This window comes from Petromyzon marinus, chromosome 21, assembly GCF_048934315.1.
Source record: "Petromyzon marinus isolate PM22_M1 ecotype Great Lakes invasive population chromosome 21, UKy_Petmar_22M1.pri1.0, whole genome shotgun sequence".
NCBI lineage: Eukaryota > Metazoa > Chordata > Hyperoartia > Petromyzontiformes > Petromyzontidae > Petromyzon > Petromyzon marinus.
In genome coordinates, this window is record NC_133687.1 from 4,558,429 (window position 1) to 4,583,112 (window position 24,684).

Consider the following 24,684-nt stretch of genomic DNA (forward strand, 5'->3'; position numbering starts at 1 on the left):
GACGGTGGGGATGGTGTTCTTGGGGTCATAGGCAGCATTCCTCCTCCTCCAAACACGGCGAGTTGAGTTGATGCCAAAGAGCTCCATTTTGGTCTCATCTGACCACAACACTTTCACCCAGTTGTCCTCTGAATCATTCAGATGTTCATTGGCAAACTTCAGACGGGCATGTATATGTGCTTTCTTGAGCAGGGGGACCTTGCGGGCACTGCAGGATTTCAGTCTTTCACGGCGTAGTGTGTTACCAATTGTTTTCTTGGTGACTATGGTCCCAGCTGCCTTGAGATCATTGACAAGATCCTCCCGTGTAGTTCTGGGCTGATTCCTCACCGTTCTCATGATCATTGCAACTCCACAAGGTGAGCTCTTGCTTGGAGCCCCAGGCCGAGGGAGATTGACAGTTCTTTTGTGTTTCTTCCATTTGCAAATAATCGCGCCAACTGTTGTCACCTTCTCACCAAGCTGCTTGGCAATGGTCTTGTAGCCCATTCCAGCCTTGTGTAGGTCTACATTCTTGTCCCTGACATCCTTGGAGAGCTCTTTGGTCTTGGCCATGGTGGAGAGTTTGGAATCTGATTGATTGATTGCTTCTGTGGACAGGTGTCTTTTATACAGGTAACAAGCTGAGATTAGAAGCACTCCCTTTAAGAGTGTGCTCTTAATCTCAGCTCGTTACCTGTATAAAAGACACCTGGGAGCCAAAAATCTTTCTGATTGAGAGGGGGTCAAATACTTATTTCCCTCATTAAAATGCAAATCAATTTATAACATTTTTGACATGCGTTTTTCTGGATTTTCTTGTTATTCTGTCTCTCACTGTTCAAATAGACCTACCATTAAAATTATAGACTGATAATTTCTTTGTCAGTGGGCAAACGTACAAAATCAGCAGGGGATCACATACTTACTCTTTGGTTCTATTGGGTAAAGTCACGTAGGTGAAAATAAAATAACAAAAAATCACGACGTTTCGGCCACAACACAAGCGGCCTTCATCAGGTGAAGGGACGAGACTATCTGGAGGACAGCGCTGGAGTGAGAGAAGCCATGCTTGGATCACGACCTTTAAGCTGTGTGAGAAGAAAACAAAGCGCCTTGACAAAGGAATTAGCATATAATTTAGCATTGAAATGGCTCATTGAAATAGCTAAGTTGAGCTATTTCAATGCTAAATTATATTCACCTACGTGACTTTACCCAATAGAACCAAAGAGTATGGATCCTAGCAGTCACGAAAGCTTTAAATCTAGGATCACATACTTTTTTCCCTCACTGTACATACACACTCGTCCTCACACTCGTACTCGCGCACTCACACTCATACACTAGTACACTCGTACTCGCACGTGCATACTCACACGTGCGTACTCACACTCGCGTACGCGGGCGACGATTCAGTCATCATCTCGTGTTGCTCCAAGGGCCCGGTTCCGATGATGCCATGAGGCCTGTCCTAGCGGGACACCCTGATAAGGGAGCCAACTCCCTCCCGGCTCCCCAAGTGGGACCCTAACGACGTGGCTCCTGTATTTCACGTCTTATGTGCTTTCCCATTTTACGAACGTGTTCCTGTCGAGCGATTAGGGGTCGAGGGTTTCTGGAGAGGCGCCAGAAGGGCCTCGCGCTATTGATTGACTCGACGCCGTTTCCCGAGTCTCCCCGCTGCGTGGGGAGACGAAGCGGGCACGGCCGTCGCCCCAGCCACACCACCACTCTCCTAGGCACCGCGCCGTGCCTGCCTTTGTTGATGCTGCTACTTGCTAACGGCGCTTGGCGGGGGGGGGGTGGGGTGACTTTGTCTTTGCGCCGACGCAGGTCCATGCTGACGTAAAGACGCGAGGATCTCACCGTCGGCTCGGGAGGAGCCGCTCGCAGCCACCCCGTGCCACCACTGCACCGCGTGCGTGCGTGCGTGTAATTGTGTGTGTTTGTAGGGAGTGGTGGCGCAGTGGTTAATGCGCACTGCTTGATGGACCCATCTACGACCCGAGTTCGATTCCGCCCTCGCGGCCACCAACATCGCTGATGAATATCTGACCTGGTCCTGGGCCCTCCCCTAGTTGTTAACTCAGCCCTATATGAGAACCTGGTGCACCCAACCACCTCGTGTGCTGTGCCAAACTTCGTAGGTGCTTTCTAACAGCACTTGCCCCAACAGACTGTTGAAGTGTATATGGCGGGGGGAGGTTGGTGAACCTTTGTCTTTGTGTATGAGCTCGTGTGCATCGGGGGAGAGGCGGTCAAGTGGTTGGCACAGTGTGCTATAAACCCAAAGGCCTCGGTTCGATCCCAGGCCGTGCCATATATCGGCGCCTGGCTTGTGCGACCCCCCCTCGGTCGACTTTGCCTACAATTATTCTGCCTGCAGCAGCGTTTCGACGTCGGCGGTGGGGGAGCCGATGGCGGGTCAGGGTGCGTGTGTGTGTGTCGCGTGTAACGTGCCACGTCAGCCTTAATGGGTGCTCACTAATTGGGCAACCTACAAAAGAGTGTCCAGGCTTTGCAGGGGGGGGTCTCTGCATTGCCGTGTGTGGGCGGGTGGGTGCATGTGCCCGCGTATGGGTGTGTGTGCGTGAGTGCGAGTTTTTGCGAGTGTGTGTGTACGGTAGTTGTGTGTGAATGTGATGGATCCTACAGCCTGTTCAGCTATGGGTGGGGGGGGGGGATGTTTGCCTTTGGATGTGTAATGCTATGCGCATGATTGCATACGTTTGTATGGGTGTGTATGAGTGAGTGTTTAGGTGTATATGTTATGTATGGATGTCTTTGTATGTGTATATGATTGTGTATAGATGCGAGTGTGCAAGTGTGTATGAGTGCACGTTTGTTTGATTGTGTGTTGGAGTGCGCGTGTTTTATATCGTGAGTATGAGTGTGTATAAGCGCGTGTTCGTATAGGTGTGTGAGTGTGTATAGGTGTGTGTGTGAGTGCGTGTGTTTGTGTAGGTGAGTGACTGTGTATGAGTACGTTTGTGTAGGTATGAGTAAGTGTGTGTAGGTGTGAATGTGTATCGGTGTGTATAGGTGTGTGTGTGTATGAGTGCGTGTGCTCGTGTGAGTGTGTTTAGGTGAGTGTGTATAAGTGTGTATGAGTGCGTGTGTTCGTTTAGGTGTGTGCATATGTGTGTGTGAGTGCATGTGTATAGGTGTGTGTGTGTATGAGTGCGTGTGCGAGTGTGTATAGGTGTGTGTGAGTGTGTGTGCTGGGCAGGAGCGGCGCTCTATTTTATAACGAGAGGGTGGAAACAAGCAAAAATATTCTTTTTAAAAGAACATTTCCCCAAAAAAAAGAATCAGAAAACGGACGGCGCGTGTAAATGTACTGGTAGATTTTTATTTCTGTAAAATAATACGAAACTGGAACGATGGTAGAGAAATGGCAGCTTTCACGAGGAATTACGAGACAACCGTGAGTTTGTTAGTTTGTACTTTATGCTGTAATTGCTACTGTCACCGACGGGAGGGGGAGGGGGGGTCCTTGTGTAAATCCGGGTCCCAACCTACGCGCAACTTCGTTACGAGCAACCGGTTGCGAGCAACCTGCTCGACTGGTCGCAGCTATTGGACGAGATTTCGCTTTCTAGCGTCGATCCACTCGGCTGTTTGTAACCACCCATTCATAATTTGCGATTGGTTACAATCCTGATGTGTGGAGAGGCAGACCGAGCGTGCAAGGGGGGGGTGTGGCTATGCTGTGAGGGGTGTGACCAGAGGCTCGGTAGCCACGCCCTCTTGTGCAGCAGCTCTTCGCGGCAGGAGGCGATTTTAAAGTTGCGCGATTTTTGGGGTGTCGGTCCTGCTCCCGCGACTGCTCGCTCGGATGTGGACCCGGATATGGGGTGGGGGGCCCATGTAAGCCCACCCAGACAGGGCCCCCCACTCCTCAACGGGAACCTCACCCCACCCCCCACCCATGACTGTACCGCCCAGCGGGGTGGAACTGTTTACATTATCCGCAAGCGTCAGAGCATTGGTGTCGGTGTGAGATAGCGTTTTGACCCCATATCATGTTGGCCACCGGGATCAGAATACGATGTAATTTTTAACCCCCTTCCCCCCCCCCCCCCAGTCAGTTTTTGCCATTCTAGCTTTAATAATGTAATGTTGAGAATTTGGGAGTGCGGGGGATGGGGTGGGGCCCAATTTCTATCATTTGTAACCGAGACTTCAATATATGTATGTTGAACTTTTTTTCACACTGTACGTACCCAAACGTGCTAATTGGAGGTGCGGGGGGAAGGACGACAAACGAAACACAACAAGCAGTTCTAAAGAAATGGGTTTTAAAAAAAATATAGGAAAGTGTTCTGTTACCTCCCCGCGGGGTCCTCCTGATTTCTTTGGCGTCAAAATCCCATCTCACACCTGTGCTAGGGTTGCCGTGGTATTGCAATGCGTGCCTGCGTTTGAATTATCTTGGCAAACAATGCGTTACTTGCCCACAAAATACGGACGTGGAAAGACGACATTTAAAGTGTGAGATGAATAGCTATTGCTCATGGTCAAATGAGTGATTTGCCAAGCATCTTTAGGAGCAATTGGGGTTATTGGCAGCGATGTGGTGTCACTGTTTTGGCTCATTTAGTTATTTAATTGTACCTAGTTTGGCAGCGGTGAGCGCTACGGATCGTAAGAGTGGCAATGATTATTATGAGACGCGAGGCGAGCGAGCTGCAATTGAAGAACTCTTCAGTAAACCTTTATTCGCACTTGTTTAGCAAAACAAAGACAAGAACGCAAAATACACTTATAGATTCATGGCTAATTGATTACAAACACCATCGTCGTAACGACATTCTACGTAAGGTTTAAGCGGATATCAAGGCAACCCTTGTCAGCACCTGCTGAATTTTTAGTTTTTTCTCACTTGCTGTTTTTCGATACGTGTGTGTGCGTGCGCGCGTGTCTGTGTCTGTGCGCGCGTGTGTCTGTGCGCGCGTGTGTGTGTCTGTGTGCGCGTGTGTCTGTGCGCGCGTGTGTGTGTCTGTGCGCGCGCGTGTGTGTGGGGAGCAGTGGCACAGCGGTTAGCGCACTGCGCTACAAACCCCAGCGATCTGAGTTCGATTCCTGCTCAGTCAATACCAGTGGGCAAGTAATATCAGAACCAGTCCTGGGTCCTTCCCTAGGTCAATTGTCCTTAAATGAGTACCTAATGCAGGGTGCGTTAAACATCAGCACTGGGTAGACAAAGGTGGCCAGGCATAGTGTTAGGCCACACCATCTCCCTTGTGTGCTGTGCCAGCCTTCATAGGGTGCTCGCTAACAGCACTTGCCCCAACAGCCTGTGTAGGCTAATTTGGGGGGGTCATTTGTGTGCGTGTCTGTGTGTACGAGTCTCAGGTACATCATGGTACTGATAAAACTTCACATCCAACACGTGTTTGTGCAGTGTGGCTCGTGATTGGCGTGTGTGAGTACCGTACTTGCCTACATGGCGGAGCGGTAGTGGAGCGGTCAGCCCACTGCACTATCAACCCAGCGACCCAAGTTTCATTACTGATCACGGTCAACACCAGTGATAATTATCTGAACTGGTCGACTCAGCCTCAAATGAGTACCTGGTGTGGTGTGTAAACATCAGCAATTTTGGAGACCAAGGCGTGGTATTTGCCATCCACCCCATCGTGTGCCGTGCCAGCCTCCGTAAGTACTACTGGTTAACAGCACTTGTCCCAACAGTCTGTTGAAGACTTTGCTTTTTTCCCCCTATACGAATGCACTCTTGACTCAGTATTTAAAGCTATAGTTGGGTGTGCGTCTCATAGTGCTGCGAACAGGAATCGCTTTAACATAGTTCAGAATAATCTTCCAGAAGACAACCCTCTGCCAGTTTTAAAGCAACGCGTTTGGTAATAATCATCTGGAAGACGACGCTATATACCCGTTCCATATTCTGGTGATTATAATTTCTTTTTTACAAAATGACCCCAAAGTATAGGGTGCATCTTCATGGCGCGTCTTTTATAATTGGGAGAACACGGCAACCAGGGCGCCCGCCGGGCTCAAACTACGAGCTTCTGCAATAAGCGGCCAAGGCTCTACTGCAGGGCCCCTCCGTGTCGCCCCCAAGCGGAGGTCCTCCTGAGGGTTCCTGCTGGCAAGGCCCCCAAGCGAGGCCCCCTCTCCAAAGTCTGCTGTGGCCGACTCCTCGGCAAATTCTCTTCCGCCCAAGGTTCTCGTGCACAGGGAACCCTTTGGGCAGAGTCGGGGAGGGGGGCAAACGAGGAGCCACGCTCCCAAAGCCTCGTCGTCCGCATTGCCGTAGCACCCAGGAGGCGCAAAGCCGCCTCTTGGGTTTCCTGCAGCGAGCAGAACTACAGTTGGACAAAACCACCCTATCGGCATCCTCTCGGTGGACACACAGGCGAGACAGGAGTCTCCCTGGGCCCACAGGCATCTCGAATGGGTCTCACTGGGGACACACGAAGGCCAGGAGGAGCTTGATCTCGTTGTGGATGATGACGGGGTCGGGGTGCAAGTTGTCGGGGAAGCGGTGGGCCGCCGTCATTTCCCAGGCGTCCAAGATAACCACGGGCAACCCCGCCATGAGACGGCGCATGACGAGGTCCAGTTGAAGAGAGAGCCAATCGGACTGGTAGACCGAGTGGTAGCTGGTGTTGGCCGACTTGAAGACGACCAGCGTGCCGGGGGCTCGCTTCAGCAGGCGGACGACCGCGGCGCGAATGCCCCTCATGCGAGTGACGTAGAAAGACACGGGGAACCCCGTGAAGTGAGCCCACAAGCTGATCCCCACCACCGTGTCCTTCCCGCCTGGGGTCGGGAGGGAGCGGTAGTACACAGGCATGGACACAGGGACCGTGAGGACACAGGGACGCGAGGACACGGCGACAAGCACAGCAATGAGGACTCGAGCGTGTTTCCCAGGTGTTGGTTTTAACAACGGCGTGGCTATATATATTCTTGATTCTTCTGTCTACACAATCCGCAAAGCTATCACTCCATGAAGAAGGACCCTCTTGAGGAGCCTTTCAAAACCATCAATTTACCCTACAATGCGGGGATCACAAAAAAATCTCCAAAATCTTGAATAAACAAGATCCAGGTACGATTCAACACATTACATCAAATCCGTGATCTGGTTCCATCTATAAAAGATGTGATTCCGGGCATACAGTACCCTGGCGTCTACAAACTAAGTTGCCTCTGTGGTAGTAGTTACATTGGAGAAACCAAACGCCATGTCTCGGACCGCATTCGTGAACACAAAGCAGACCTTAAACACGGTAGGACCAACACCTCGGCCGTGGCAGATCATTGTTATAATTCAGTAGGCTCACATGACATTGACTTTTCCAAGACAGAGGTTCTTTGGAAGCCATCTGGCTACCATGAGAGATTCGTTCATGAGGCTATCCACATATACAAACACAGACAATTTCAACCGAGAAGATGGATTCTGGCTTGGCAATCATTGGAAGGATTTGATAAACCATTTCGGGTCTTAATTGATTGTTCACGCGGTGGCTTTCAGACCGCATCCATTATTTTTCGTCTCCCCCCTCCTCTTTTCCGAACATAGATGGACTCGTCCATCTGAACAGACTGTCAAATCGCTCTCCGTGGTGCTAACGTAAAAAAAAACCCGCCACTTTTTTCTAATTTTCTTGCTGTGGTTTTCAGACCTGATGATAATTGCTTGTGTTGCAGTCGAAACGTGAGAATTTTATTGTTTTATATTTTTATTATTGTGTTTCCCTTCTACGTGAGTTTACCGAAAAAAACCAAGAATATGAATCCCTGCAGTCACGAAAGCTTTAAATCGAAATTTAACGGCGTGGCTGTTTAAGAACTGGGACAGGATCTGATGACCCACAAAAACCTGGATTTTACACTTCCGTGGAATGGTTGCATCTTGGCGACAGTGTCACGAAAATTATAATCAATTCTGTATCGCCTCATGCAAATGATATGTCAAAACGTTGCAGAGTTTTTCACACGCATACAGTTTTAGCACGAGGAGACCAGCAGGAAGGCAGTCCGAATCGGCGCCAACAATTGCCCAAGCTCTGTGGTCTTGCATTGGGATGTTTGTGTTATGGTCGAAACGTCGTGAGAATTTTTTATTGTTTTATATATACGTTATTATGTTGTTGTTTCCCTTCAACGTGACTTTACCGAAATAACTAAGAATATAAATTTTGATTTAAAGCTTTCGTGACTGCAGTAATTCATATTCTTAGTTTTTTCGGTAAAGTCACGTTGAAGAGAAACAGCAAAATAATAAAATATATATAAAACAATACAAAATTCTCACGACGTTTCCACCATAACTCAAACGGTCATCTTCAGGTGACCAACACACCTGAAGATGACCGTTTGAGTTATGGTTGAAACGTCGTGAGAATTTTGTATTGTTATATATGTTATTATTTTGTTGTTTCTCTTCAACGTGACTTTACCGAAAAAACTAAGAATAACTAAGAATATGTTTCAGCAGTTGGGCGCCATTGGCTTATGTCACGTCTCGTGCCGTCGCCGGGCAGAAACGTGTCAGCTCCAGCGGAGGCTTTGTTAACGACGAGATGTCGTTCGTGCAGCACGTCCAGAAGTGTCGGAGGGGCATCCTGACCGGCGAGTCCGTCGAGCTCGTTGGCGGCGTAGTGCAGGGCCGCGAAGGGCCGCTTGGCCGTGAGGAACGGTGGGCCGTGCGTGCGGTACATCACAAAGGTCTTGGCTGCAGCCACATTGGCCGAGATGAGGGGGCCGAGGTGCGTCGAGCCGATGTCGATGAGCTGCATGTCTGGGGAGCAGGGAGAGGTCACGGCGTCGCTCGTCGTTGGTATGTTTTTAAACGGCATTGTGCATATTGTGTATCAAAGTGTTGTCCGCTGGTATAGTTAAGACTAACGAGCAACCAGTGGATGTGCCATGGACTGGAAACACTACTTTTTACCAAGGCTCAAAACGCTGGGGGGGGGTTAACACAATATCCGTACAGATGGAAATTAATCTGCTTGCTATACCGCAGTAACCCTAGCAAGCCAAAAGATGGCGACCTTGCCGCCCACGGGTGGAGGAGGGGTTTCTCAAATCCCTTGGTTCACTCATCTTTATGATCCACCATTCCCACCCTCGTCTCCACAGTGCTGAAAAACCGTGGCACCCACCCGGCACATGGGTGGAGATGTGTTCGAACCACTGTCGAATGGTAGAGTCTCCAAACAGGTAGAGCCTCTTTCTGCGCAGGCACGTGGCCAGGTCTTGAGGGGCAGGGAAGGGCCGCGCCCTACAGGCCAGCGATACCCACTCATCGTTGAGGTAGTAGCCGCTTGGGGAGGGCACGGGGTGGCCTGGCACGCACGGCCCAAGGCTGGCCTCTGTGATATACGCGCACACGCAAGGAAACACGTGCACATACGCACTTCGTGAACACCCAATGAGTGGAGGATGTACATGCATAGTGAGATGAGACACAACACCATCACAAGCGTTTTGCCACTGCCGATGTGCATTCAGCGCTTCAACAACGAAGACCTGGAAAAGCTCCTGGTCTAGACAACATTTCCCCTGAATTACTGAAACACCTCGGATCCCATGCACAAGATTGGCTATTAAGTTTCTTCACCAGAATTGTGTCAGAATGCCGGCTTGCCCAACTTTTTTGAGACGGGTCAAAGTTATCGCAATCTTAAAGACAGGGAAAGGACATGAATGTCGCAGGTAGGTACGAGCCCATCTCCCTTCTTGAGTGTGTATCTACAACTCTTGAAGCATTTGGTGCTAGGACGCATCTCACCTACTGTCAACAACATGTTTGAGCTTTGAGCAGGCTGGTTTCCGCCAGGGCCGAAGCACTTGTAACCAGGCCCTGGCACGGACGATGTTGAAAATCGCTTCCAGCGACATCTCAAAACGGGTGCAGTATTCATGGACCTCGCAGCAGCATATGATACTTTCTGGAACACTGGACTTCTGCTAAAGCTGTCGCGATTCCTGCCGCACTCAGAAGTGAACTCCATCGAGTTTCTCAAAAATCGTTGCTTCCGAGAGTACATGAACAACAAAGTCAGCTCCTTGCAGATGCAAATTAATGAACTGCCTCAGGAGTCTGTTCATGCCTCGCGTTTTACACGGAGGTTGTGTAAATATTACGTAATTTTCCTCTGATAAAGGGAATTTTTAATTTTGACTTTAAACTTTCGTGACTGCAGGAATTCATATTCTATGTTAATGTAGGAGCCTTCTACATTAACATTAGCTTCCCCGCCCATCTCTAAACCTTTATAAACAGCTTACCCTCCCTCAGAGGCTAACCTCCCTGTTCCTGATGACGACCGCTGGTGTTGCGATCGAAACGTGATATTTCTATTATTTTATTGTTATTCTTTTTCCTATCTACGTGCCTCATGTCTACATATTTCACTGGTTACGGTACATATAGTTACAATACTACCATACATGTATTCAAGCTAGTAACAGCGTATTTTTTTAAAGTGTTTTTTTACACGAAGTGAGACGCTTATCGGACATTGGTAGACAAATCTGTGCACAATACAAAGTTCATGCGGACACGATCTTGAAAATGGCATGCGAGAAGGAGATACCGATGCTGCCCGTGCTTGTTATACTGCACCGCAGGTATTGCTACTGCACTTTGCTGCCTAACCACCATTAGCTCGCAGCGCATTCCGTTCGCGTTATTTCGAGAATAGTGCGTGCATAACAAAAACAAGTAAATTAATGCACTATTTCAAGAACGTCTTGCGTAAGCGCGTGTAAAGCGTGCAGCAACTGTGCTCTTCAACATTTACATCAACGACCTAGCTACGAGGAAGTCACGACGATTTGTCTACGCAGATGACATCTGCATCACCACCCAAGCCTATGACTTTGGCATCCTGGAATATACCCTGAACAGTGACTTAACCATGGTATAGCAGACTACTGCAGCAGATGGCAATTCCAGCAAAGCATAAGCAAGACGGTTTGCAGTGTGTTTCACCTGCACAATGCCAGCGCAGTTGATAAAACATGACCCAAAGCTGGTGATCCTTGGAGTGATGTTGGACAGGAGTCTGACGTACCGTACATATGGAACTATCTGCTGACCCGGCTGGCTGGCTCAACGTGGGGTGCTGGTGCCTGGTCACGACGTACGATGGGCCTCTCCCTCTGTAGCAGACTACTGTGTACCCATATGGCTTGGGTCATCTCACCAAATACCCGCAACTGCCCTGGGACGAGGAATGGAGATTCGTGGATGTGCCTAACAAGGACCTGATCAGTGATCGGTCTTTCCAGATGCGTGGCTTTGACCTCCCAAAGCACCAGTGGGTTCAGTTGAACCACTTGCGGTGTGACCATGGGATGTGTGCTGCTTACAAACATCGATGGGGCATACGTGACAGCCCGCTGTATGAATGAGGGAGGAGATCATGGCGCACATCATCTCTGGCTGCGTAGTGCGTCAGGAGGTGCCAGGTGTGCTGAGCGGACCCGTTGCCCTGCACTTACCAGAGGAACAGGCTGTCACGTGGCTCTGTGGCTGTGTGAGCTGACGTCCACACACAGAACATTGACATTAATTTCAATCACGACGTTTCGGAGGCAACACAAGCCTCCGTCTTCAGGTGGAAACCGTCACAGCAGAATTGCTGTATCAAGTGAAGAGAGCTCTAAGATACCCGAGATTATATACAGGTTAAGGGGGGGGGGGGGGGGAGGAGCCAGGAAGGGCCGTGGGGGGGGCTAAGTTAAGCCGCCTTTTGTTGCTCTCTTCACTTGATACAGCAGTTTTGCTGTGACGGTTTCCACCTGAAGACGGAAGCTTGTGTTGCCTCCGAAACGTCGTGATTTAATTTAGTTGTTTTCATTTATTTTACCTACGTGACTTTACCGAAAAAACCAAATAGTATGAATCCTTGCAGTCACGGAAGCTTCAAATCTAGAATATATTAATTTATTTTATTCACCATCTAATTTTTTTGTTTATCTGGTGCTCTGTGTGAAAGCCACGCGTAAAAGCACTCGCTAGATAAATAGCGCTCGTATTTACTCGGAATGACAAATATCGTAAACGGAACTTATAGCATTGCTACAATACCATTATTGTGATTTCAAGGGTAGAGGCATTGCTGTTCTCAGTGGCTCTAAAATGGCGCCATCCGTTTGAGCACAACGTGATTAATGTCACAAGTAGAAGATCGAAAGATGCCAACATTCGTCCCCAGTGGCAGCACCAGGAGTGGGGAGGGAGACTCGGCCACCTGTGCTCCACAGCCCTACTTTGGCTATTGATCCATTTTCCCTTCCGAAATTTATTAACATACAACAACTGTATGTTCCCCGAGGAACCGCTGTTATGCGAGCGAGCGAGAGTGACGATCTCATTACGACCAACCGATTATTATAATTTGATATCCGTTCTCTCTTACAACATTTATGATCTTGGCTTTCCAGATCTACGAGAAATGTCAAGAGCATTTTCTGTGCTCACAACCCAGGTGATGGAAAGTGGAATGATTCGGTCTTGTGGTCATCACATTTTTCAATCGAAAATATATTGATCGTGAGCTAAGAGAGCCCTGGGTCAGGCTTCGTGGGACCGAAGCGGTGAGCACTCGGCACTCACCGAGGTCGCGTGGTGATGGGGATGGCAGCACCTCGATCTGGCTCGGATCTCCGCCGATTGTCACTTTGGAGATTGTGCTGCATCACCAGGATCAATGCGCAATCGATAATCATAGAATAAACAAGGTGTGGGTGAGGTGGAGGGAACGGAATGGAGTGTTGTGCAATAACAACATGCAACATATTCCTAAATGTAATGGCATACAGGGTGGTGGTGGTTAGGTCAGTGAGCATGTACGGCTCTGAGATAGTAGCATCCGTTATTTAACCAGGAAATGAAATACTTGACCGTTGAGAAATGACGCATTGCCTCTTTTGAAAGGGCAATGTCGGTTACATCAAGGTGTTGAGAACATGGGTTTCTAAACCTCCCCAACTCACATTGCACCTGGAGAAGCCACATCATTTTCAGGAACCCATGCCCAGTGAGACGGTGACATATTGTGGCGTCCGGTTACTTCTAAGAAAGAAATCATTGGCAATAAACAGAGTAATCTTATGCATTTTGGAAGTCCTGTTAACAACAAAGGTGTCAGAGGAGCCTACCTATGTATCGAGGTATTAGATTGCAGGTCACAAGGTGATGCAGCTCAGACACGGAGACGTACACTGAGACACTGATATTGACACACAGAAAGACAAATGAGTGGCGGAGACATATACAGTCACGGATATGGAGACCCGATTATAAATAAGTAAATAAGGTGAACTGAATTTTTGATTTAAAGCTTTCGTGACTGCATTAATTCATATTCTTAGTTTTTTCGGTAAAGTCACGTTGAAGAGAAACAACAAAATAATAAAATATATATAAAACAATAAAAAATTCTCACGACGTTTCGACCATAACTCAAATGGTCGTCTTCAGGTGTGTTGGTTCGCATAAATGTATTTTTAAACGGCGCATTTATTTATTTATAAAAAAAACGTTACCGCCACGCGCAGCGATTTGGCAGTTTACCCAGGACTAGTCCATCTATATTCTGAAAAGAGGAGGGGGAGACGAAATTTTGTATAATGTATGCTGTCTGAAAGCCACTGTAAGCGTGAACAATCAATTAAGAACTGAAATGGTTTATCAAATCTTTCCAATGATTGCTAAGATAGAATCCATCTTCTCGGTTGAAATTGTCTCTGTGCTTGTATATGTGGATAGCCTCATGAACGAATCTCTCATGGAAGCCAGATGGCTTACAAAGAACCTCTGTCTTGGAAAAGTCAATGGCATGTGAGCCTACTGAATTAGAACAATGATCTGCTACGGCTGAGGTGTTGGTCCTACCGTGTTTAAGGTCTGCTTTGTGTTCACGAATGCGGTCCGAGACATGGCGTTTGGTTTCTCCAATGTAACTACTACCACAGAGGCAACTTAGTTTGTAGACACCAGGGTATTGTATGTCCGGAATCACATCTTTTACAGACGGAACCAGATCACGGATTTTATGTAATGTGTTGAAACGGACCTGGATCTTGTGTTTATTCAAAATTTTGGAGATCTTTTTTGTGATCCCAGCAATGTAGGGTAAAGTGATGGTTTTGAAAGGCTCCTCAAGAGAATATAGATGGACTAGTCCTGGGTAAACTGCCAAATCGCTGCGCGTGGCGCTAACGTTTTTTTATAAATAAATAAATGCGCCGTTTAAAAATAAATTTATGCGAATCAACACACCTGAAGACGACCATTTGAGTTATGGTCGAAACGTCGTGAGAATTTTTTTATTGTTTTATATATATTTTATTATTTTGTTGTTTCTCTTCAACGTGACTTTACCGAAAAAACTAAGAATATGAATTACTGCAGTCACGAAAGCTTTAAATCAAAATTTAATCGCCTCTACGGGGAGGGTTTTCACATAACTTTAAGATCCTTCAACAAACTCCGGGATATGAAAGCTCAGCTGATCGAGTCTCTCACCTTCCTGAAGAGATGTAGTTTCCTTATTCACCAAGGTTCCTGTACCTGACACCATTGCAATCATTGAAGACTTGGTTCATCAAGGACTAAACACTGAGGTACCCCCCCTGGTGAGACACTGCTTAACCAATACATACTTCACTTGGAATGGAACTTTCTACAAACAAACTGAGGGCACCCCAATGGGCTCCCCCCTTTCTCCAGTTATAGCTAACATTTTCATGGAGAAATTTGAGACTGACGCCATCCAGACTGCCACTCTGCGCCCAACCTTACGGAAGAGGTACGTGGATGACACTTTTGTCATCTGGCCACATGGCCGGCCTGCTCTAGACCAATTCTTCGACCACATCAATTCCATACACCCAGCCATCAGATTTACCATGGAAGTCGAAATAGATGGCAAGATACCTTTTTTGGATGTCCTAATTAAAAAGAGACCTGATGGTTCAATGAGCCACTCTGTCTACAGGAAAGCTACCCATACGGATGCTTATCTGAAACCGGATTCCCACCACCATCCATCACGGAAGAATTCTCTCATCAAGACTCTGTATCATAGAGCCCAATGCATATCCGACCAGGAACACAAGCAGTGAACTCAAGCACGTACACCAAGCTCTTAGGGCTAATGGTTACTCCGACTATACAATCCGCAAAGCTATCACTCAAACCATGAAGAAGAACCCTCTTGAGGAGCCTTTCAAAACCATCACTTTACCCTACATTGCTGGGATCACAAAAAAGATCTCCAAAATTTTGAATAAACACAAGATCCAGGTCCGTTTCAACACATTACATAAAATCCGTGATCTGGTTCCGTCTGTAAAAGATGTGATTCCGGACATACAATACCCTGGTGTCTACAAACTAAGTTGCCTCTGTGGTAGTAGTTACATTGGAGAAACCAAACGCCATGTCTCGGACCGCATTCGTGAACACAAAGCAGACCTTAAACACGGTAGGACCAACACCTCAGCCGTAGCAGATCATTGCTCTAATTCAGTAGGCTCACATGCCATTGACTTTTCCAAGACAGAGGTTCTTTGTAAGCCATCTGGCTTCCATGAGAGATTCGTTCATGAGGCTATCCACATATACAAGCACAGAGACAATTTCAACCGAGAAGATGGATTCTATCTTAGCAATCATTGGAAAGATTTGATAAACCATTTCAGGTCTTAATTGATTGTTCACGCTTACAGTGGCTTTCAGACAGCATACATTATAAAAAAAAAAAATTCGTCTCCCCCCTCCTCTTTTCAGAATATAGATGGACTAGTCCTGGGTAAACTGCCAAATCGCTGCGCGTGGCGCTAACGTTTTTTATAAATAAATAAATGCGCCGTTTAAAAATACATTTATGCGAACCAACACACCTGAAGACGACCATTTGAGTTATGGTCGAAACGTCGTGAGAATTTTTTATTGTTTTATATATATTTTATTATTTTGTTGTTTCTCTTCAACGTGACTTTACCGAAAAAACTAAGAATAAGGTGAACTGACTTTAACATTTAAAATATATGAGGAATAATGTGCAACTTTTGGAAAGAAAAGTGACGATACAAGGTAAGACGAGGCAATGGAGAAGATTGTCCGGCAATGTATACAAATTGGCTAAAGGCAGCAGGAAAATATCAACACAAACAGCCTAATCGAGTTTTTTGTCTACCCTATTAATCAGCTTTGGCCGTTGGGCAGGATACTTACTTGCTGAATAACCGCTCCTCCTGATTGGTGAGAACTTTCCTGCGGCCCCCATCAGAGTGGAAGCGCAGGGAGTCACAGGGCAGTGTGGTGGGCCTCGCACAGAACCACGCGTGTCCCGTGGCTGCATCCCTGTACTCGCACGTCCCGCCCTTTGCCTGGAAGAGCGGCACCGCGTTGCACTCCGTGGCCTCGCCTCTCGCTCCTTCCTTCTCGAAGTAGCCGGTAAAGAAGATCTTGTTGGGCACCGAGTCGCGCAGGCGGCTCATGATGTGCACGGCCTCGCTCGAGTGAACCAGCTTGATATCCACGAGGGCCTCGCCTGGCCACAGCAACACGACACTCGCCGTGTACGAGCCATTGTCGTGGTCCAGCACCGAACCAAATGTGCCCACCCGAAGCCTCTGTGAGTAGACTTTGATGCGAAAGTAGTCTCCGCCGTGCCGCTTGTCCCTGCCGTGGTGGTCCCGGGCCTGCACGGTGAGGTGCAGCGTGTCACCCACCGTGAAATTGCGTGTCCCACCCAGCAGCCGGTAGCTCGTGGCCGCGGGGCTGGTGGATGACTCGAAGTCGAACGAGGATGTGGAGGGCGGGTTAGACCACCGGAGGAGTTGCTTCAGGTCATCCATCTCGGGGTCACGTTGTTCTGGGGTGGAACTTCTGGGGCCTGGTTCGGGCTTCACATGGCAGGGAGGCTTTTTCGGGGGAGGGAGGACGAGGGACACCTGGGGAGGCACAGAGAGGAAGTGGAGAATAGAGGAAACTCAGACGTTGGGCCACTCAGCCTGGGAGGGCAGTAAAACAGGATGATAATATCATGGCAGATTGAGGAGTGGCCTTTCGAGCTTCCTGGTTCTCCTTGACCTGCTGCTGGGTGTCCTGTGTGAGTACGGCTGCCACCTGTCCAGGTTTCTCCAAAGATACCTCTTGTTAAGGCAGTTAAGGATTAGGTTTTGGTAGCAGCAACACTCAGCACCAAGGGGGGATGAGATGAGGAGGTGGTGAGATGTTATTGTCATCGCCTGGTATACAGGGGGTCATGAGTTTGATGCCGACCCTGACGCCTGTATGTTTCGAGTTGGTACGTTCTCCCCGTGGTAGATTTTTATCCAGGTCCTCCAGTTTTAACCTCCACATTTAGAAACATGCTTTTAGATTATTTGGCTGCTAGAAATGTCCACGTGATAAGACACATTCCTTGAACAATAATTTGTGGCCAGGTTGGTTCTGAAAAAAAGCTAATAGCTCAGTGGACTTTACCTGGTAAATAACATAGTATTAGATTAGGTGAGGAATAGGAAACAGGTGCAGCCAAATGTCGGATTTTGTATGCCAGAAGCAAATAGGATTATAGTTCAAACGGTGAAACAAGCACAAAATTCTGCACGTAAAATCAAATATGGCTGACATTTTTCCAAGATGACCACCATTTTTCTTTGTTGATACCTTGAGCAGAGGCATCAAGTCTTATTTATCTAAGTGTCTATATGTATTTGCTTGTGATTTAATAAAAAAATTTGAATAAATTTTAATTATAAACAAAATCCAAGATGGACTTCATCTTAGGCCAGATGTTTCCACTCATACACCTATTGATCTACAAAACAGATTAGCTACATTTCAGCTAGTCTTGGCATGCACAGGGACAATGTATCCAGTGTGCCATTAAAGTGCATCGGCATTAACTCTTTTTCACTTATTCTTATGAGATCGTTATGAAGTGATGCATTTTAATCAATGTATCGGCTGAAAGTCGGCTTTAAAAACACATTGGTATTAGCATGTATGCCACCGATGTTTTATACACATACTGTATAATGAACCAAACTAATATTTTTGTGTCTGTAAATGTATATTTGCTAATTGATATTTGCTAAAGGATCCAATCGTGAGGTGGAGCAGCTGAGGCGTGCACTTCAGTTGTGAGCACGTTTGGGTCCATACAATGCTAGCAGTGCGTAACCCATCATTACCTCAAAACAGCAATAGCTTTCATCGACCTCTCTTCAGCTTACGATACCGTATGGCGGAAGGGACTCCTGCTGAAGCTTGCGAAAGCCGTGCCTTGCCGCCCGACAATTAAACTAATCACCGAAATTCTGATCAACCAATGGTTCACCGTCCATCTTGGTGAAGCTGCCAGCAGCCCAAGAGTGTCGTCTTCGCCTGCCACCTGAACAACAGAAAAGCCTCGAAAACGTTGAACTTTAACTTCTACGGGGAGAGGCTAAGGCATGATGAACACCCTGGGGATCTAGGATTTACCCTGGATCGGACGCTTAACTACCATCACCACCTCAAACAAGCTAAAAGTAAAACGAAAGCACGAGTGAATATTATTCAGAAACTTGCAGGAACAACCTCGAGAAGCGATGCCAGCACGTTGAAGATATCGACGCAGGCCCTTGTTCACTCCACTGCGGAGCACCGTGCCCCGGTGTGGGGTGCAAGCCCTCACACGAACCTTGTCGACGCCGAAATTATCAATGCGCTTCATATCATCAGCGGTTCCCTAAAGTCTGCTCGACTCCCGTGGCTTCCTGGTGCTGGCGAATATCGCTCCGGCCAACATCCGACGCGATGATGCGACGACACGGTAGTATAACCAGATATTGGAAAACTTCACTCTGCCGCTCCATCAAGATCTAAAAAGGAACCCCCATAGCCCAAGGCTAAAATCCAGAAAACCGTTCTGGATACGCGCGTCCACTCTAGCAGCCGAAAATAAAGACACCGCCACTCGGTGGTCTGAATCATGGGCGGCTATGGACGTGGCAAACAAAAACATCATTCACGATCCGACGGTGGACTTATCAGGATTCTCTCTTCCACGACGACTATGGACCACGCTGAACCGCGCTCGAACGCAACACGGCAGATGAGCGTCACACGTTCCGTAAATGGAAGATCAAAGAATCACCCAACTGCGACTGTGGAGAAGCCCAAACCATCCAAACACATCACCGATGAATGCTCCATCCATGCACATCCTGGCGGTATCGCTGAAATCCACACTGCGTCAACCACATCATTGGACTGGGATGAGGAACCTTTGCATTAATTTATGACGGTCATGTCATGAGAAAAAATAAAAATTGTTGCTTTTCACAATTCCATACGAAATAAGAAGACCTCACCAACTCTTCCCCACAGCATCAGTCTCTGCACGGAGCCTATTCATTTTTGCTATAATAAAGGTACAGTATGTATTAATGTGCACTTCAACATGCATCAAGCATTTTGCGCAACAATCATTTCATGAACATGTGTGTTTAACATTTAATGCGTTGACACAATCACTGCAGCTGTGTGTGTTTATCAATCTTCATCAAGCCAGCTAGCTAACTAACTTTTTTACTGTATGTAGAAATAAAGCGCCTTCAAATCACATGTCAGAAAAGCACGGCGAAGACATCCTCCACGGTAACGTAGCCAATGAGCTAGCGAATGTGGCTTGCGACGTCACAAGCCAACGGTACTTGCATTTACATGTGTAGAGGAGAAGAATGGGGAAGTGGCGTCACGTGTGCTGCCCCGAGCGCATGACGTCACGGCTCCTCAAGTATAAAGGGGGAACCCAGTGACGTCAGCGGGGTCGTAGCTGGAGAGGAGGGTCTGAGAAGGGTGGAACGGGGAGCCAGGGGCAAGAGGGTAGGCATATGGGAGAGGGCACAGTGCCAGGGCTGGAAGTGGCTGTGCTCCTCGGTCGGCCGTGTTGTGCTGATCCCACGGCCGGCGCAGAAGAGACCGCACAAAGCAGCCGGATGTGTCGGGACCCAGCCCGTGACCCCCCTAACCCCTGGGAAGTTGTTCACCCCCGTGCACTGTTAAGATCTGTAATAAACCTAAGGCGAAAGCCCTTAACTTACCTCAGCTTCCGAGTGAGTCGTCGGGAACTTCTCAACACATGGTAAACACTGAGGCTGTATCAATAAAGTTACATGGCCAGTGTGCCATTATTAGAAGCCTTCTAAAACGAGGCTGGCCATCCGGTGAAGATCCAAAAATAAGAATAACTTAGACCATTTGAAGCCACGTCGTGGTACTTTTTTGTGAGATGGCACGAGAGAGGGATGGGGGTTTCGTCGGCTTTGCTGTTGGATAAACGGATCGATTTAGAATGTGCCGTCAACCTGCATGAGAGGACGTTTTCACCATCGGCTTCTCAGGGACAGGGATAATGTGGGGGCCGAAGTCCGCCCCACCGCCCTTGCCGGGCAGGTGTTGTATATATTCGGTCTCGAACTAAAAAAGTGTAATTATGCAAACGTATGTAATCGTACTAATTATGCATTTATGCTAATTATGAAGGTGTAAGTGCATTAGGTTATGCAAGTGTATGTAATTATGCTAATTTATGTTATTTCCCTAATTAGGCTTGGATTCGTTGGCTAGGGTTGTATTATCAATCGGGATAATATAACGATTCTCACTTTTACTGATTATGTTTTAGTGTGTTTATGTCAGGTCTCAAAATTCAGATCTCTCCGCAGGATACAGTTCTTATCATTAAGATTATTAAGCATGAACTTAGGAAGGCATTACTCAGACACTTCTGTGTTAAGCAACTTTAATCTCTAAAAAAAACATAACATTCGAATATGCGAACTCTTATGCTAGGAATGTCAACACAGTACTCCTGGAGATGTCCTTCTCATTGATCCGTACATTTAACCCTCAAGTTACGTTTGTTAACTGGGTAACAGAACAATCTGCTAATTCCTCAGAGTAAATCGACCGTGCACGGTGACGGGAAAAAGTCCTTAAAAATGAATGTGACAATATTCATATGAACGATAATAAAGAAAAATGTGCCTAAGGCAAAGGTAGACCTCAATGAATTCATTGGTAAGATTATGCAATTAACGAAATGCCTTGGAACAATGGTGTGCGGTAGTGTGCCTGCTTGTCTAACAGATGTTTATCAATTGGCTAAGGGCTTTAATAAATTCGCGGGCAAGATTTTGTGATCAAAAGAAAGATTTTAACACAATAGTATCCCTGTGTTTATAAATGTTTCGTTGCATCAATGAATTCATTGGTACAGATTATGCAATTAACAACAAGAATGACTAATATACTTCTAAACGACCGTATCTACGTAACTCAATGGGCAGCAATGCTTTCCGCGATCACCTAATAGTTGACGCACTCCACTTTAGATGACCACCCTTTGTGAAACACAAGGAGAACTTTCGGAGCAATCTTATGAGTCTCGATATGTGCGTTATGTGTGAGGGTGTGTGGGTGTATTGTTTCCATGCTACACTTTTTGAGATAAGGAGTTCCCTGCCAGGCGGCGAGTCGTGTGTGTGTGTGTCATACACACGGCCTTCTCTCTCTTGGCTGCAGCTGCAGGCCTCTCTGCTGCAGGCACGTTGCTCGTCTTTGAAGGTGCCCGATTGCGCTTGCAGCTCGTCCGCTGCTCGCCAGCGCCGACACTTTTCCTCGGTTGCGCCGGTCACGCGCTCTCCCTCCTTCTCCGTGCGCTCCTTCGGCGGTGCACAATCGCGCTCGCGGCTCGTCCGCTGGTCGCCGTTCCTCATTCTTATCTTGGTTCCCAGCTGGTGCTCGTCGGTGTGTGTGTGTGTGCGTGGGTCGAACCCTAGCTGCTCTCGCAAGCGCTGACACTTTACCTCTTGGCTACGCTATTGAGGCTATTTTCCGCTGCTCCGTGCTCTCTCCCTTGGCGTGCAGCTTCACGCGGGCACCCGGTGATGCCTCTCCCCGCCCTTCCTTCAGGGCTGCGCTGGTTCAGGCTCTTTCCACTGCTTCGTGCTCTCTCCGTGCTCTCTCCCTTGGTGTGCAGCTACCAGCTTCACGCGGGCACCCGGTGATGCCTCTCCCCGCCCTTCCTTCAGGGCTCCTGCTGCAAGCTGCTCGTCGCAGCTCCTCACTTACTCTCAGAACTCATAAATTGTATCCGCGCACCTCTTAGCTTCTCGCAACTCTTATCGCTTAGTGCAATACAACTTATCGAAATCCTTGACTCTGCAAGCGACTCAAAACATCAGGATAAATGTAGAATACATTTATCCCTCCTCCACCGCATCACTCAGTTCCCGCCGGGCCCCCACCGATCGGGTGATCGGTCCTCCCGAGCAAGCGCCCTCTCGGAGGGACACGGCTAAAGCGCGAGCTCACCGCTGCACGGAGTTACGCCACACGTGCCCATACACTAACTTTAATACGACGGCGGCGGCGGGCACGCGCACGCCCCTGCTGGCGATCAAACGCTGAACGGCGGTGCGAATGCGTGCGAACGTCTGAGGGCGGTGATATGCTAATCCGCTTCCACACGAAGACTAGCGTTAAACGGCTGCACGTGATATGCGTGCCAGCGGGTGGTTAACCGCTGCACCACACCCGCGCTCTATAGCGGCAGCGCGAACGCGCGCGCTTCTGCAGGCGGTTTATTTCCTAACCCGCGCACGCACTATGACGAATGCTATGGCTCTGCCCTTGCCGCTCATCTGCCCACGCAGCTGCTCCACACACACACACACCATTCTAGATTTGAAGCTTTCGTGACTGCAAGGATCCATAATCTTTCGTTCTATTCGGTAAAGTCACGTAGGTAAAAATTAAATGTAATTTGTCCTGGGGGGGGGGGGGGGGTCGGCCAATCTCCTGGCACCGGGAAACCGTGGGACTTCCCCGCTGGGACACTACGTGTGTGTGTGTGCGCTGCGTGTGGATTGTGTTTAGTGCAGGGGCCGGGAGGGAGTCATGGCGCTCCGCTGTCGTGGCAACACAATAAACCATAGATTCATCTCTATTTACATCTACGGGATAAAGGTCAGCATTCATGTTCAGCCACAGTCGTGCAAAAAATTGATTCACTCCCTCCCCCCCACACACACTTTGCACAAGAGCGCAGAAGTGTGGTCACCACATCTGCTCCTCTATATAAGGAACGAAACAGACTTTTTCACAAATCTGGCTGTCGCCTGATGAAGCTAGTTGTAATTACTGCCAAAACGTCGTACTCAGATTGTAAATGTTGTGGCTTGGCTCTCCAACACACCGGTGTGCTGTACTAGTGACGAATTGGCCACGTTCTGTTTTCGTGACAACCCTTTCTAGTTGGCTGTGTCGGGTAGTGGTGGGTTTTAACGATACATTTACATATTTATGCGATCTAACCCAAATAACCTCTCATCTCTACACATAAGCAGCTTCCACCATCATCGACTCACACACGGGCCCACAGGCTCGCGCAGAGACCTGTAGACTCGCATAGAAGGCCATCGACTCACAGAGACCTCTAGACCCACAGATACCTGTTGACCCTCGCAGAGATCTTTAGGCTCACAGAGACCTGTAGACTCACAGAGACCTGTAGGCTCACAGAGACCTGTTGACTCGCGTGACACAGACTCGATAGAGACCCATAGACTCACAGCGATCCATAGACTCATATGGAGACTCCAACTCACAGAGTGTTTGTATGTGTTGGAACTGCCCCCCTCAAATTTAGTTCCCTTGGTTACGCCGGACGAAATACCCTGCGACATGTCCTCCAATGAACCCACCCTGCTCTGCTGCCCCCGCTCTACACCTCCCTACCCGTCCACCAACTCACGCCGTCACTAAACCTGCGTTAAAAGTAGCCACAGTCACGAAATATTAACTCACTCCGGACCAAAGTGCATGTTGCAAACTCCAATTGGCGATGTGACCGGCAGAGGTTTCGCGATTGACGGTTCCATCCCAGCCCCCGCCCTGGTGAAGTTTAATCATTCGAGCGGAGTGACCGCTAAATACTCTGCGCCGGTTGCTGCACGTCGGTCATTTGATCGCCAAATGCCCTTAGAGGCTCTGATTAATGTACTTTTAGAAAACATACAACACTGAGCATGAGATGTAAAGCAATGATCCCTGACTCACATTTGCAATGAGGGCGATGGCGAAGATGCAGAGGAGGGCGACCGAGGTTCGAGCCCAGGTCCCGCACAGCTGCCTCCTCGCGTCCATGACTCGTGAACTGGAGACGCGGCGAACGCGCGCGAATTGTGGGGCCATGCGTGGAGACGTTGGGCTCACGACAAAATGTGAAGACACGGGGAGACGTGACGACACGGGGACACGGCTAGCCACGCAGACAGGTTGCGCACGCGGGTTCAAGGTGAAGAGAATGAGATGTCGTCTGAATTTACGTGGGGGAACTTTTACGATCCAGGTTTACAGGGTCCGCTGAGGTTGGGTGACCGCCACGCACGACAGAAACCTCGTACCGGTTTGTAAAGTGCGGTCGGTCGATGTTTGGATTGTGGACAGCGCAAATAGATATGTTATTCACATCACAGTTGCTGAGGACAGGGCCAAAGTGACCAGTAACGGTGACACTGTCGATGAGACACTGTCGAAACGATGTCCAGAGTCTTTGCTTGTCTTGGTTGTAGCGATGCTGCTGAAAATATACTCGTAGAGAAGGCCCTGTGGCCGATGGGATGTGTGAGAGTGAT

The 24,684-nt window shown here is 48.3% G+C and overlaps 2 protein-coding genes across 6 annotated transcripts in view; one reads left to right on the top strand and one right to left on the bottom strand.

The window, feature by feature from the left end:
* LOC116944481 (ras-GEF domain-containing family member 1B-like) overlaps positions 1–5,376 on the top strand; it is a 36,984-nt gene extending 31,608 nt beyond the window's left edge. For all 5 annotated transcript variants that reach the window (XM_032958108.2, XM_032958109.2, XM_032958110.2 and 2 more), the window contains one exon: positions 1,816–5,376. In XM_032958108.2, the coding sequence (XP_032813999.2) occupies positions 1,816–1,831 (16 nt within the window). In that variant the 3' untranslated portion in view covers positions 1,832–5,376. The remainder of the gene's footprint in view (positions 1–1,815) is intronic.
* On the bottom strand, positions 4,061–17,677 carry LOC116944345 (NXPE family member 3-like). The gene is made up of 5 exons (XM_076068638.1): positions 17,663–17,677; positions 16,220–16,941; positions 9,030–9,580; positions 8,562–8,761; positions 4,061–6,934 (listed from the first exon to the last, which is right to left on the bottom strand). Exons 1-5 carry the CDS (start codon positions 17,675–17,677, stop codon positions 6,410–6,412), a joined length of 2,013 nt encoding a protein of 670 aa, XP_075924753.1. The 3' UTR covers positions 4,061–6,409.
* Between the last annotated feature and the right edge of the window lie 7,007 nt (positions 17,678–24,684).